The sequence below is a fragment of the Podarcis raffonei genome, chromosome 16, assembly GCF_027172205.1.
Source record: "Podarcis raffonei isolate rPodRaf1 chromosome 16, rPodRaf1.pri, whole genome shotgun sequence".
Lineage (NCBI taxonomy): Eukaryota > Metazoa > Chordata > Lepidosauria > Squamata > Lacertidae > Podarcis > Podarcis raffonei.
The window spans coordinates 10700745-10713900 of record NC_070617.1 but is presented as its reverse complement, the minus strand read 5'-3'; the positions used below and the strand labels follow the sequence as shown (position 1 = coordinate 10713900).

The 13156-nt window shown below is 49.2% G+C and overlaps 1 protein-coding gene across 3 annotated transcripts; it reads left to right on the top strand.

Moving 5' to 3' along the window:
* Positions 1 to 1506: 1506 nt before the first annotated feature.
* On the top strand, positions 1507 to 11501 carry LOC128403636 (homeobox protein SIX6-like). Of its 3 annotated transcripts, XR_008327986.1 has the most exons (5): positions 1507 to 2671; positions 5165 to 5522; positions 7210 to 7373; positions 7902 to 10622; positions 10996 to 11501. XR_008327986.1 is itself a non-coding variant. In XM_053368593.1 (3 exons), exons 1-3 carry the CDS (start codon positions 5124 to 5126, stop codon positions 8068 to 8070), a joined length of 732 nt encoding a protein of 243 aa, XP_053224568.1. In that variant the 5' UTR covers positions 3978 to 5123; the 3' UTR covers positions 8071 to 10983. The 3 variants fall into 3 exon arrangements, 1 of the variants encoding a protein (XP_053224568.1); XR_008327985.1 differs by lacking the exon at positions 1507 to 2671 and having other exon boundaries at positions 3978 to 5522; XM_053368593.1 differs by lacking the exons at positions 1507 to 2671; positions 10996 to 11501 and having other exon boundaries at positions 3978 to 5522; positions 7902 to 10983.
* Positions 11502 to 13156: the final 1655 nt, after the last annotated feature.

Sequence of the window (13156 nt, the reverse complement as noted above, 5' to 3'; positions counted from 1 at the left end):
GGATGGGATACGGAATTGGTCCATCTCACTTAGTACTATCTACTACACACTGATGGGCAGCAGCTCTCCAGGGTTTCTGGCAGAAAGTCTTTCCCAGCCCTACCTAGAGACTCCAGGGATTGAACCTGGGACCTTCTGCACGCAAAGCAGATGCTTTGCCCCTGTGCCATTGAGCCCCTTCCACTGTTATCTCTTATCCTCCCAGGATGAGTGCTTAAGAAATGAGTTCTGGAACTCTTGGGCCAAGTGGGAGACTGGTTATGGTAGACACTGATTGGCTAGCATCCATAACGTGACAAACCCTCCCCAATCCCCGGGGCCATTTTGCAAGTGTTTTTTCCCCCTCTTTCAAATGTTAGCAATTTAGTTTGTTGTTTTTTTTAAGGGAAGGATGGAGTGGATGTATAAATGAATAAACATGGCAGGGATAACTCCCTCCCACAGAGCCGAAGGGCAAAAGTGGTCCAGATATACCCATCTCGAATGCAAATTTTAAAGACTTCGGGTGAAGACCCCGCTGCGACTGCTCTTAAAACCTGACGCCTGTCTCCATCCTGCTGCTGCTTAATGACCTCACTTCATGCCTAAGCAAACACCCAGAGGGTGGAGAGATCCTCACATTTTCCTGCTTTCTAGCTACAGAGGGTTGTCTCATTCTATTCAGGCCAGGCCCAAAATAGGGCAGGCCCTGGTGCATGGCAACATCCCTGTGCTATATGGATATGATTCTTTGTGGGGGTGGGTGAAAGGAATCTTGCAAATGAATCTGTCCTAAATTACCAGTCCAGTGACTTCGTCTTTATCATAACCATCACAGTTATTTGTTACTCATAAGAACATGGGATCAGGCCGAAAGCCCAGCAAGCCCATGCAGTGGTACCTCGGTTTACAGACGCTTCAGGTTTCAGACGCTTCAGGTTACAGACTCCGCTAACCCAGAAATAGTACCTCGGGTTAAGAACTTTGCTTCAGGATGAGAACAGAAATTGCACGGCAGCGGCAGCGGAGCAGCGGGAGGCCCCATTAGCTAAAGTGGTGCTTCAGGTTAAGAACAGTTTCAGGTTAAGAACGCACCTCCAGAACAAATTAAGTTCTTAACCCGAGGTACCACTGTACACAGCAGGTGTCCTGGGGGTAAAATGGGACATCCTGTTTTCTCGTACAAGAACATGGCGGCCATTTTGGGCACCATGATCTTGCACGATTTCATGCCAAGATCTTCCCCCCCCCAAGCACCCCACACTGAAAAAAGCACCCTTTTCAGGGCAGCAATCTTGTCTGGCTCTCCAAAATGCACATTTTTCAGCACCATGCGAGTATGGCGCCCCCAAACAGTGTGTCTTTGGGCTGCTGTGAGCTCACACAGGTCACATGACACATACGGGAGCATGGGCAACAGCGGAAAACTGTAAAACCGAATGAACAGAATCAAATACAAACATTTAAAAGAATGTTTTTAATTTTAAAAAATGTTTTTAATGCAAACCTTTAAAAAAAATCCAAGAATGAGAATCATAATAACATCAGAATAAACTAAAAGCAGCTCATATGATGCATCAGAATAAGCCACACACACTATTTATATATTTTAAAAGCCTGTTCTAAGGTGTCCTCCTAAATGTAGGAAATGAAAGGGCTTGGTGGATTTATGCCATAAACAATATAAAGGGAGGGGCAAATCTGTCAATTTTTGTTTCTCTCAGTTTCTCATTTTTTCTAGTCTTAAGTTCTCAGCACTTCCACATCAGTTTGAAAATGAGTTGCTTTTTTTAAGTCCTCAAAAAATTCACCCACATTTCAGAACAAATATCTCCCAAATAGACACATTTTCCTCTGAAACGTTGCCTAAATATACACATTTTCGCTGAGCAATTTCCTGAAATATAATGCTTTTTGTATGTTGTTTTCACAAATATATGAATTTCAGCACACAACTTTGCACTAGGCCGATGAACTGAACACAAATTTCTCCCCCTCACTATCAGGGCTGTTGGGGAAACAAATCATGACCTCCAAAGCTGACCTTAAGGCCCAGACCCGTTTGTGTGGAAGTCAATTCAAGTGGTGATTCTCACCCACCCACCCAAGGAAGTGTGTATCTGTGCGTGTAAAATAGATGCAAAAAATTTAAGCGCCGGATTAAACTGCGGCATCAACCACGCTGGGGGAAACTGGGGTCAGAATCTGGGGTTGACCCCGATAGAATCAGCAGGAGACCCCCAGATTCACTTCAGGGGGGGAACTCGGGTCTCCCAATCTCACCCACCCATCTGCCTCTCCCTTCCTTCACAGCGCCTAATGCCAGAAAGACCTTCTGTGATCGCCTAGCGGCTGAAGTCGAACCTCCCCTTTGACACATTAATAAGTCAGCGCTTCAAACCACTCACAAGGCAACCTCTCCCTGAGCTGTTTAAAACCCTCTTGCGTGGCGATTAGCTCCCGGTAATCAGGGTGCCAAAGCATCAAAGCTTCATCCCAAGGCGTTCAAGAAGAAACTCTAGATGCAGAAAGGGCGATTCTTTTGCCGCAAACAGCAACCGGCCGAGGGTCCCCGCGGAGCGCTGGGACCTTTAAGGATGACCCTGCACCTCTAGATTCTCCACCTGGGTGTCCCTGGCTATTCCCCGGCTCTAAAACCCACAAAGGAAGGCACTGGGGGTGTATAAAAAAGGTAAACAACATTTGCGTATGAATAGCTTTTTAAAAATGGGGGGAGTTGAGATGAGCGGGGCTTGGATATCTATAGGGAAAGGCAGTGGCGTAGTGTGGGGGGTGCAGGGGGGGCTGGCCGCACCGGGCGCAACATCTGGGGGGGGGCGCGCTCGCACTCGCAGCTCTCTGCCCCTACCAGGTTAGGGGGCGCAAATTACTTGCCTTGCCCCGGGTGCTGACAACCCATGCTACGCCACTGGGGAAAGGTCTGGTATAGGTGCGATTTCAGGTTTCAGTTCAAGGTGGAGTTGCCAACTGTTTGGGAGGGTGGGGCGGAAATCCCGGCCTGTTACTGCACCGTTAATGGCGTCTTGATCTGTGGAAATCAACGAGGGGAGAGGAAATAAAGGTGATGGACGGCCTGTTTATTCCTGCAGATCAAGTCACTGGTAAAGGGGCAGCGGAAAGAGGCTTGTGTGAAAGTTGGCAATCTGAGTGCCAAGGTGTGTGGGGGTGACAAGGGAGTTTCAGAGGGGTGTGATTTGGAATTGCAAAGTTGGAAAGGAGGGGGGGGGCAGGAATCTTGAGATGGTTTGCTCTAGGGTGTGCTTTTTGTGATCTCCTGAGACAGAGTTGTAGTTGCTCTCCTCAAGAATCATTACATGTGATCTAAAGCCATTTTGGCTGGGGAGAGGAGCAAAGGGTGTCCCACCCCCCTCCTCCATCAATGGTGCCCCCAACCTTTGCATAGTAGGGTGGGTTTCTAAATACATCAAGTGGATATGGTGCCCGGGGAAATTCCCTCTGGCTAGAAGAGTCTAGCAGCCAATTAACTACCGGGCTAAGTTCAAGGCGTTGGTTTTGGTTGCATAAATCCCTATAAGAACTTGGGACCAGGATCATCTCACCTCTTATATACCAAATCAGTCAGTTCACTCTTCAGGGGAAGGAGTCCCACAGAGACTATCTTTCTAGGATGTCCCTTCCTCACAATGTAGGAATTGGGCCTTTTGTGTGGTGGCCCCAACTTTGGAAGTCCCTCTCCTTAGCTATTAGACAGCCTGGCCATCTCTGTTGTCTTTTTGCAGCCTAGCAAAGACCTTCCTCTTCCTATGAGCCTTTTAAGAAGAGATATTCATCCCAGTCTGCATCTGCATTGGAACTGGCTTTTAAGAAGTTTTAAAGTTTATTTTATCATTTGCTGTTATGCTGATAAAAGTTTATTTTATCATTTGCTGTTTGCTCCCTTGGGTTCCTCTGAGAGGGTGGGCAGGGTGTACATTTATTGTTGTTGTTATTTATTTATTTTATTTATTTTGTTGTTTTATCATGCCCAAGGCCGCCCAGAAAGACTTACAACCAACCAAACAGACAATAAACCCCACACAGAGACATTAACAGACCTTGCAAGTGTCCGGGATAAACTGTGGCATCCCGTTTTTTATTGCGAGAAAACAGAGGCCATTCCCCACCCCCAAAAGCACTATTTTGGGGGGCTGCGATCTTGCGCAGGCACCCAAAATGTGCATCTTTTGGTGCATCTTTGGGAGGAGTAAGCCAGGGCGCGAAATCATGCAAGATTACGACAACCAAATGGGCATAGTTGTGATTAAAAAATGGGAAGTTGGAAACCAGGAAGATGGCATCCCGGATGTTGGCTTCAAAGTGTTGGAGGGTATACATTAAAACCAAGTGGAAATAAAAATACATTTAAACATCCCGCCCATTTCCTAAAAGGCTACAGGTAGTTAAAGGCCAAAGGCCTTGTTATAGAGGAAAGGTTTTGCCTGGCGCCTAAAGATACGTAAGGAAGGTGCCTGGCGGGCCTCCCTGGGGAGCAACCACAAATGAGGAGCAACCACAAAAAATGCCTGTTCTTGTGTTGCTGCCCTCCAGACTTCTCATGGAGGGGCCACACAAAGAAGGGCATCAGATTATGAGTGTGGGGTCCCGAAAATAAATAGAAATACATTAAAAATAGTCCAGATGCCTCTGAATACCAGTTGCTGGGAACCAACAGTGGCTTCTGCTTCCAGAATCAGAGGCTGTTGTTAGAAGAGAACAGCAGTGGACCTACTGCCCTGATGTCCACCTTCCAGGCTTCCGTGAGGCCTCTGTTGGCCACTGTGAGAACAGGATGCTGGTCTAGATGGGCCTTGGGCCTGATCCGGCAACTGAGGCTCTTCTATTCCAGAAGAGAATCTGATTTGGGGAGAGGGTTGCAACTCCTCGCCCCTGTTCCTATGACAACATCACTGAGGGCTTCTACTGACAATACTTGTGTTGTTTCGTATTATTTCTCCTTCTCCTTCATACTTCCCTCCCTCCCTCCTCCACCCAAGGCATTCCGGGTGCTCTGCCACCATTTCCCGTAGACCCTTCCCCGCACTCCTACCTCCGCCATCTTGCTCCCCCTCTCCCAGTAGGCCTGCCTCGCCTAGCTTCCCAGTAGCCTCAGCCCGTCCCCCAAGATGACCTTGCCCCCACCAAGTGTCCCCCTCTTCTCCCCAAGCCAGGTGGCTCGCGTCTGCGAAGCCCTGCAGGAGAGCGGAGAATTTGAGCGCCTCGCCCGCTTCCTGTGGTCCCTCCCGCCGTCGCTCGCCCTCCGGCACCCCGAAGGCCTGGGCTGCACTCACGCCAATTGCCATGACTTGGAGTTGTTCAGCAGCCCGATTCCCTCGGCTGCGTGGTTGGCGCCCTACTGCAGCCAGGCCACTGTGGCCACCTACCACCTGGAACCGTTCGGTGCCCTGCGGCCCGGAGACAGGTTCTCAATACATCCACCAGACCGATCACCTGCCCGGAAGAAGGTCCCTGGTCTGCCGAGGGACTCTTGCCAAGATGGGGAGCAGAAAGTGAATGGCTTCAAGGTGAGCAGGACCTGATTATATTGCTTTGGGGAGAGGGATGTCAGTCTGTATGATATCTTTGTGTCCCTTCCATGCCTGTGTTTCTGTATCAAGGAGGCTTGGAATCTTAGAAGAGACCCCGAACTGGTCAGACTGGTTTCTTTGTAAGTTAACGTCCTTAGCTGGCCAGTTGAGTACCGCCATTTACATGTCTAAAGAGGTTGCCCTGTTGCCATGGAGACAAACGGGATCTAGATCTGCGTTAGGGATCGGGAACCATTTTCAGCACAAGGGCCACACTGCCTTCCAGGCAACCTTCCGAGGGCCACATGCAAAAGTGGGTGGAGCAACACATGCAAATTACTGCTCTTCAATAGGCTAGTTTCTACATGCACTCACACAGCACTCTCTATCCTCCATCCAGGCAGATGAGAGGCATGATCAGAGTACAGAGATACATTCCAGCCTGGCAAAAAACCCCACTTGTATATATCTTCCTATATACATAAAAATGCAAGGTGTTGTCACGCTCTGCAGTTCGCTTGGCTGCCAATAGGCAGCCATGCAAACGGGCAAGTGAGCTGTTTAATGGAAGCAGCTCCAAACTCCATCAAATGCGCCAGAAGTGATGCTTAACAAAAGGGGGGGGCGCTTCACACAGCAATTTACCAAATGGGGCAATTTGGTGTGATGTGTGAGAAGGGCAAATGGGGAGGTGAGTTTGGCAAGCAAAGCAATCAGGGGCAGCAGACGCATTTGTGTGCTTCTCCACTAGAAACTCCCCACCCCACTGCCCAAAAGCAACGAGGGCTGACTGAGTATACTTTGTGGTCACAGACTGCTAGCTGCCTGTTGGATGGACGGGGGGGGGGGAGGAAGGGTGGTGGTCAAATGGAGTGGGATTATGGGATGGACTGTCCGGAAGGAAGGAACAGCTAGCAGGCTGGCTTGTCCCACTTATAAAACAAGTTGAGCAAGTGTTGGCAAACAGCAGGATCCATTACATTAAGGGGGTGGGAATTTAATAATATTATTTATTATTATTATTATTATTATTATTATTATTATTATTATTATTATTATCAGTAATTATATGTATTAGTTTTTTTCTTTTTTACTATGCCAGTTCAAAGTGACTCACAATATTGTAAGCAAAAAAAGAATCACATACACACATATATTAAAACCAGCAAAAGACAATGAATTTAAAAGAAAAACAAGTGATCGTAAAAAGAAAATATGAAAAAGAATAGCAGGCGGGAACAAGAATAGAAGGGTGGAGACAAGGACACCTCTTGAAGGGTAGGGAATTTGAGAGTAAAGACATCATTCAATGGAGCATAAGTTGATTCTGCTTTTCAGCCTCAGCAGAAGAGTATTTTCTTTCCTCGTTCCTCTGCACCTGTCCTGTGGCCTGCCATCCGTTCTCCTTCCAGTGTGAGAGCCAGTGTGGTGTAGTGGTTAAGAGCGGTAGTCTCGTAATCTGGTGAACTGGGTTCGCTTCCCTGCTCCTTCACATGCAGCTGCTGGGTGACCTTGGGCCAGTCACACTTCTCTGAAGTCTCTCAGCCTCACTCACCCCACAGAGTGTTTGTTGTGGGGAAGGAAGGGGAAGGAGAATGTTAGCCGCTTTGAGACTCCTTAAAGGGAGTGAAAGGCGGGATATCAAATCCAAACTCTTCTTCTTCTTCTTCTTCTTCCCCCCCAGGAAAGGACACGGAACCTCCTGCGGGAGTGGTACCTTCAGGATCCGTACCCTAACCCTTCCCGCAAGAGGCACCTGGCCCAGGCGACAGGGCTCACCCCCACCCAAGTGGGGAACTGGTTTAAAAACCGCCGGCAGAGAGACCGCGCAGCATCAGCCAAGCACAGGTGAGAAAGAGCTGGAGAGAGTGCAAGGCAGGCCTGGCCTAACTCCAGCTGCGGGAGAACATCTCTATCATGCCAAAGTTCCCCACTGGAATCTCTGGCATCTCCATTTCATAAGAATACCTAAGCAGCAGTCTCAAGAAGACGGGCTGGGATGAATCGACCATACTCTTCAGTAACCATGGGGTGTGTGTGGTTCCTTCCCTGCCCCCTTTTTAAAAAATCCACATGGCTTTTAAAAAAATTATTCCATTGTTCTGCTCCCTCCATTTGTTATCAGCCTCCCTTACTGTGAGAAGTGAGGTCACAGGGAGGCAGGCAGAGGGCCTTCTCGGTAGTGGCACCTGCCCTGTGGAACGCCCTCCCTTCAGGTGTCAAAGAAATAAACAACCATCTGACTTTTAGAAGACATCTGAAGGCAGCCCTGTATTGGGAAGTTTTTAATGTTTTATCATATTTTTAATATTCTGTTGGGAGCCGCCCAGAGTGGCTGGGGCAACCCACCCAGGTTATTATTATTATTATTATTAGGCAGCAAAAGGAGCCGTCAACCCAGCCTAGAGACGTCCAAACCGAGACCCTAAACAGCAAGCTGCGCTTGGCGGAAGAGAGCAGCGCACCTGGGGAGCAGACAGATCCCACCGCAGCCACCAGTGATGATGAAAACAGCCAAAGAGCAGGGGAGACCTGGGAAGACTGATCCAGCCGAGGGGTTCTCTGTTCAACAGAAATGACTGGCTGGGGTGTGTGGGAGACGCAGGGCACGACCAATGGGAATGAGATGCAGTCATCACGAACCCCATTACTTATGGAATGGGGTTGGGGAGGTTTTAAGGAAAGGGAACCAGGTGCAAGATTGAGGGTGTGGCAGGAATTATGGGAACGGAGAGTTTATTGGCTAACTTCCCTGTTATCCCGCTTGCCTTCCCCTGAGCAGCTTTGCAGCGCTGGTGTCCTTCAAAGGAGATAAAACTGGAGTCTCGTTGCCACTTTACAAAAAATAGGTTTATTTGCCTCGAGAGAAGGGGCGCCAGGACCCGGGCTTAAGAAGTACAGCAGTGAAGACTCCAGGCTTTCTTCTCTCAAGCCTGCCTTGGGCAGCATCTAATTTAACCAGAATGAAACAATAAGCCTCTCCAGATCTTCACTTCACACCACCAGGCCCTTTTGTAGTTCTCTGGGTCCTAAACCAGCAGGAGGGAAGGGCTCCCTGCTCACGAAGGCATCCAGGATGACGTGTTGCTGAGTCTGTAGCCAGGACTGGAGAGAAGAGGGTGAGGAGGAGCCAGGAGTGAGGGGAGAGGAAATAGATTTGGGAGGTTTCGGAGTTAAAGCAAAAGTGAATGAGCAGTCAGGAGAGAAAGAGAGCATATATGGGGGTATTTGTAGATTAAAAAGAGGTCTGGGGCAGGGGTTAAGGATGGATGCACCTATATCAGTGAGGCTCTTGCTGATTTTGATCCAAAGGAATGTCTGTTAAATAACTGACAGCACCAATCACCTTCTGGGGAACGATCGAAAGCAGCTTTCCGCACATTTTTGGTCACTGGGTGTACTTTGTCAGAGACATACTAGCAGCCAGGGCACTTGCAGCCACACCTAGGGGTTGGGGCCCAGCCACTGTGTCCATGAAGCTTTCGGCTAAACCCTTTGCATCCCTCCATCCCTCAGTTGAAACAAGATGTCCGTACAGGTAACCTGCATCTCCTTGCATTAATCCCTTGTTTAGTTTGGCTCATGCCTCCGATTTCATCCTCTGCCACATAAATTTAGATTGAGGTCTCCCCGGAGGGGCGGGGGCTGCAGAGGCCTGTCTTTCCGGGTTGTTTGTTTATCTCTCTCTGTGTAAACTGCTGAGTATATTTACGGCACAGTATCAATAAAACGATTCTATTCTAATATGTGGAGAGCACCACTAAAAATGCCAGCGCCGCATTAATAAATGATGGTGGCTTTGCATTCCAGAGGCGATGCGTCACTTAAAAACAAACAAAGGGATGCTCAAGTGGCTCCCTTTTGCAGGCATGAGGTTGAGAAGAGAAGCGTTTGGAATGAGAAAGAATGAAGGGATACAGCTATGAGCAACGCTTTCAAAAGGATGGAACCCTGTGTAGTAAGAAGAGCTAAGCCAGGGGTCAGCAAACTTTTTCGGCAGGGGGCCGGTCCACTGTCCCTCAGACTTTGTGGGGGGCTGGACTATATTTTTTGGGGGGAAATGAACAAATTCCTATGCCCCACAAATAACCCAGAGATGCATTTTAAATAAAAAGACACATTCTACTCATGTAAAAACATGCTGATTCCCGGACCGTCTGCGGGCCGGATTTAGAAGGCGATTGGGCTGGATCCGACCCCCGGGCCTTAATTTACCTATCCATGAGCTAAGGCAAGCCTGCTGGCTTAGGCCGATATTCAGAGGCACAAGATACCTCTGAAAGTGGAGGTGTGATTAGTAGCCATTGAAAGCCTTGTCCTCCCTAAAATCTGCTGCTAAGTCACATCCAAGAGTCAAGTCATTCTCCATATGTAGGCAAAAAAACCGCACCTGGGGATCCAAGTGGAGGCTGGTCCATTAGGGCAAATGAGGCACTGCCCTGTCAGCATTGCAAGTGGCCCAGGAGGATGGGAGTTGTAATCCAGCAAGTTCTGGAAGGCCACAGGTCCCCCACTCAAATATTCTAGCTTGCATCCAGGCCACAGGGTGCTGCTGCCTGAAACCTTATTCTTCCTTAGTCCCAGTGTTGTTCCTTGTAGAACTCAGCGAGGATGGGGACCAAACTTAGAATGGCTCAGCCTGTCAATGGCTCTGGCGCCACCTACTGGTGTGCTCCCTGCCTTCTGCCCCAATGGGCACCAGCCACCATTAAAAGGAACCTGAAACAGCTCCAGTGTGGACTGAGTGCATAGCATAGGCATGGCATGGAGCGTGCTGGGAAGGGACATGGCTCGAACCCTGAATAGAAGCACGCCACTTGGCAGCATTTTGTTTAAAGGTCCTGGTTGTATTAATTCCAACCAGTTCCACTCTCAGGGCTTATTAACACTTACCTTTTCCTCTGCTCTTTCCAGGCATGGTCCATGATTGAAAGCTCCATGTCTGAGCAAACCCTTTATTTTGGTTGGCCCACAAAACCTGCTCTTTTAAAGCTCAATTGGAGCAAGCGGCAATCTGCATAAAAGCTGGATTTACTTTTGCTCCGATTCAGCTTTAAAGTAGTGGTGTTCTGTGGGTGGTGTTATAAAAATTTTAAGGTCTTAAAGGTAAAGGTACCCCTGCCCGTACGGGCCAGTCTTGACAGACTCTAGGGTTGTGCGCCCATCTCACTCAAGAGGCCGGGGGCCAGCGCTGTCCGGAGACACTTCCGGGTCACGTGGCCAGCGTGACATCGCTGCTCTGGCGAGCCAGCGCAGCACATGGAAACGCCGTTTACCTTCCCGCTAGTAAGCAGTCCCTATTTATCTACTTGCACCCGGGAGTGCTTTCGAACTGCTAGGTTGGCAGGTGCTGGGACCAAACAACGGGAGCGCACCCCGCCGCAGGGATTCGAACCGCCGACCTTTCGATCGGCAAGCCCTAGGCGCTGAGGCTTTTACCCACAGCGCCACCCGCGTCCCTCAGTTTAAGGTCTTAGATATATAATAAATGTTCATAAATGTACCAAGCAAACACGTACATAAATATATAAACCACATGTCTGGAGCAGCACAGGAATACAGTCCTGAAACCATTTTGACTCCTAAACTGACCAAATGTTTCTCTGCAAGGAGGGAGAGGGAATTAAGTGATTACCATCTCAAAGGAATGGCCAGACTACCAGGAAAAACAATCAGAGAAGGCATTATCAGATAACCTGGCAGACAAGGGATAAAGAAAGCATTCAGATTTCTGTTGTAGACCGCCTTTTCTATGATGTATGTATGATGTTTCTGAGGGTGGTCTTGGGCTACACCCCTTCTGTGATGTATGTATGATGTTTCTGGGGGTGGTCTTGAGCTCCAGGGCAGGGAATTTCAAAATGTCTATATAAGGGGAGGCACAACTTTGTTCTGGGTCCTCCTCCGTCCTCCTGCGTGTGAGGGGAGCACCCTGTTGCAACAGCGTTAATAAAGATCAGGCTTACTAGCTGCTTTGCTTCTCAATATTCTCTGGTTGGCCTGTTATTTTCTCCTATCAATGGGGAACCTACAAAGGACTCTATAAGGGCCCCATAAGGGAACAAGACCAGATTTTGTTTACAACAGTTGCCAGCACTCAGGGCTGCGTGGATGTGGCGGGTGGCAGAGAGGGAAAAGAACGGAGTACACATGTGCATTCAACTGCCTAACGGCGGCTGCGTCACCCAGGAGATCGCAGCGACAGAGGTAAGAAGAATGTTTAAGTTGTCTGGAGAGTTCACTTCCTGGTTCGTGTGGAGAAGCCATTTTCAACGATGAAAGCACACGGCTGCATTGAGGCAGCACCAGGTGTTGGAATTTTTGTGCCCCCTAACAATTTTGCGCCCGGGGCAACAGCCCCTATGCCCCACCCCCACACTACACCACTGCTTTAAATAGTGTCTTTTTGCAGGGAAAGCTTGGGGCAAAAATCCAAAAATGATTTAACAAGGCGTGCTAAAGTGTGGACCTCTGCCTGGAAAGAGCAGGGCATAAGATAAGTGAGGATAAGCCCTTAGTCTCCTCTCCTGAGCTATCAGATACGTCTGGCTCCAAAGCAGCCTTGATTCCTGGGATCACAGCAGCAAGACAAGCCCACAGGGGAAAGGAAGGTTTCAATCTATACGGGTTTGTTTGTTTTTTTAATTGCTCCCAAATCTAGAGCCAGCCTTTCCAAGCCAGCACAGCAGGGCCCTTTGCTCCATTCCTAAGAAGCCTCAGGACACACCACAAATTTACCAGCAGGGGTGCAGCAGTTAGGGTTACCGGAGTAGGACCTGAGAGACCAGGGTCCAAATCCCCACTTGGCCGCAAACTAATCGCACTGGGTGACTTTGGTAGGGAGGGAGTCGCTGCCTCTCAGCCTAACCTACCTCACAGGGCTGTTGTGCAAGTAAAATGGAGAGTGGGGAAGAAACACGTCTGCCCCCTTGAACTCCTTGTGAAGAAAGGCAGGAGATAAATGTAGTAATAAAATAAGAGTTTGTGGAAACTTATGCTTCTGGACAAAATAAAATGGGAGTGCTGGGGTCTTTGTGAGACCAGATGCCCTTTAAACTGTGGATGCGGGCCATTTTTGTTTTATTTTTTTAAGGTGGGGAAGGGCAGATCTTGGCAGGGGGTCAGGCCCAATTATCCACACCCTAACAAGACTGCCCCTGTAGCACCATCTTCCTGGAATCAAACGAAAGACGGAATATGCCGTTAGGTAAAGCTGGGGAGCAGGGATGGGGTAGAGCAGGGCTCAGCAAATTTACCGCGCCTCGGGCCGATGTCTGCAGCGCCGATCACGTGGCAGGCCGGAGGGCGGAGGAGTGCATGCCCATACGCGTGCACACATGCTATTTCCGGCACACTTCCGGGTTGGAGAAGCACCAGAAATAGCTTGTGCGCATGTGCACGGGCCTCCTCCAACCCAGATGTGCCCCAGAAATAATGCTTGTGCATGTGCAAATAATGCTTGCGCATGCGCACAAGCTATTTCCGTTGCTCCTCCGACCCAGAAGTGGGCAGCCGCGCAGCGTCAGTAAGAGTGGGTGGCGGGGGTCGCTGCAGGCCAGATAAACGAGTCCCTCAGGCCTTATCTGGCCCACGGGCCTTGGTTTGGGGACCCCTGGGGTAGAGGAAGTGAG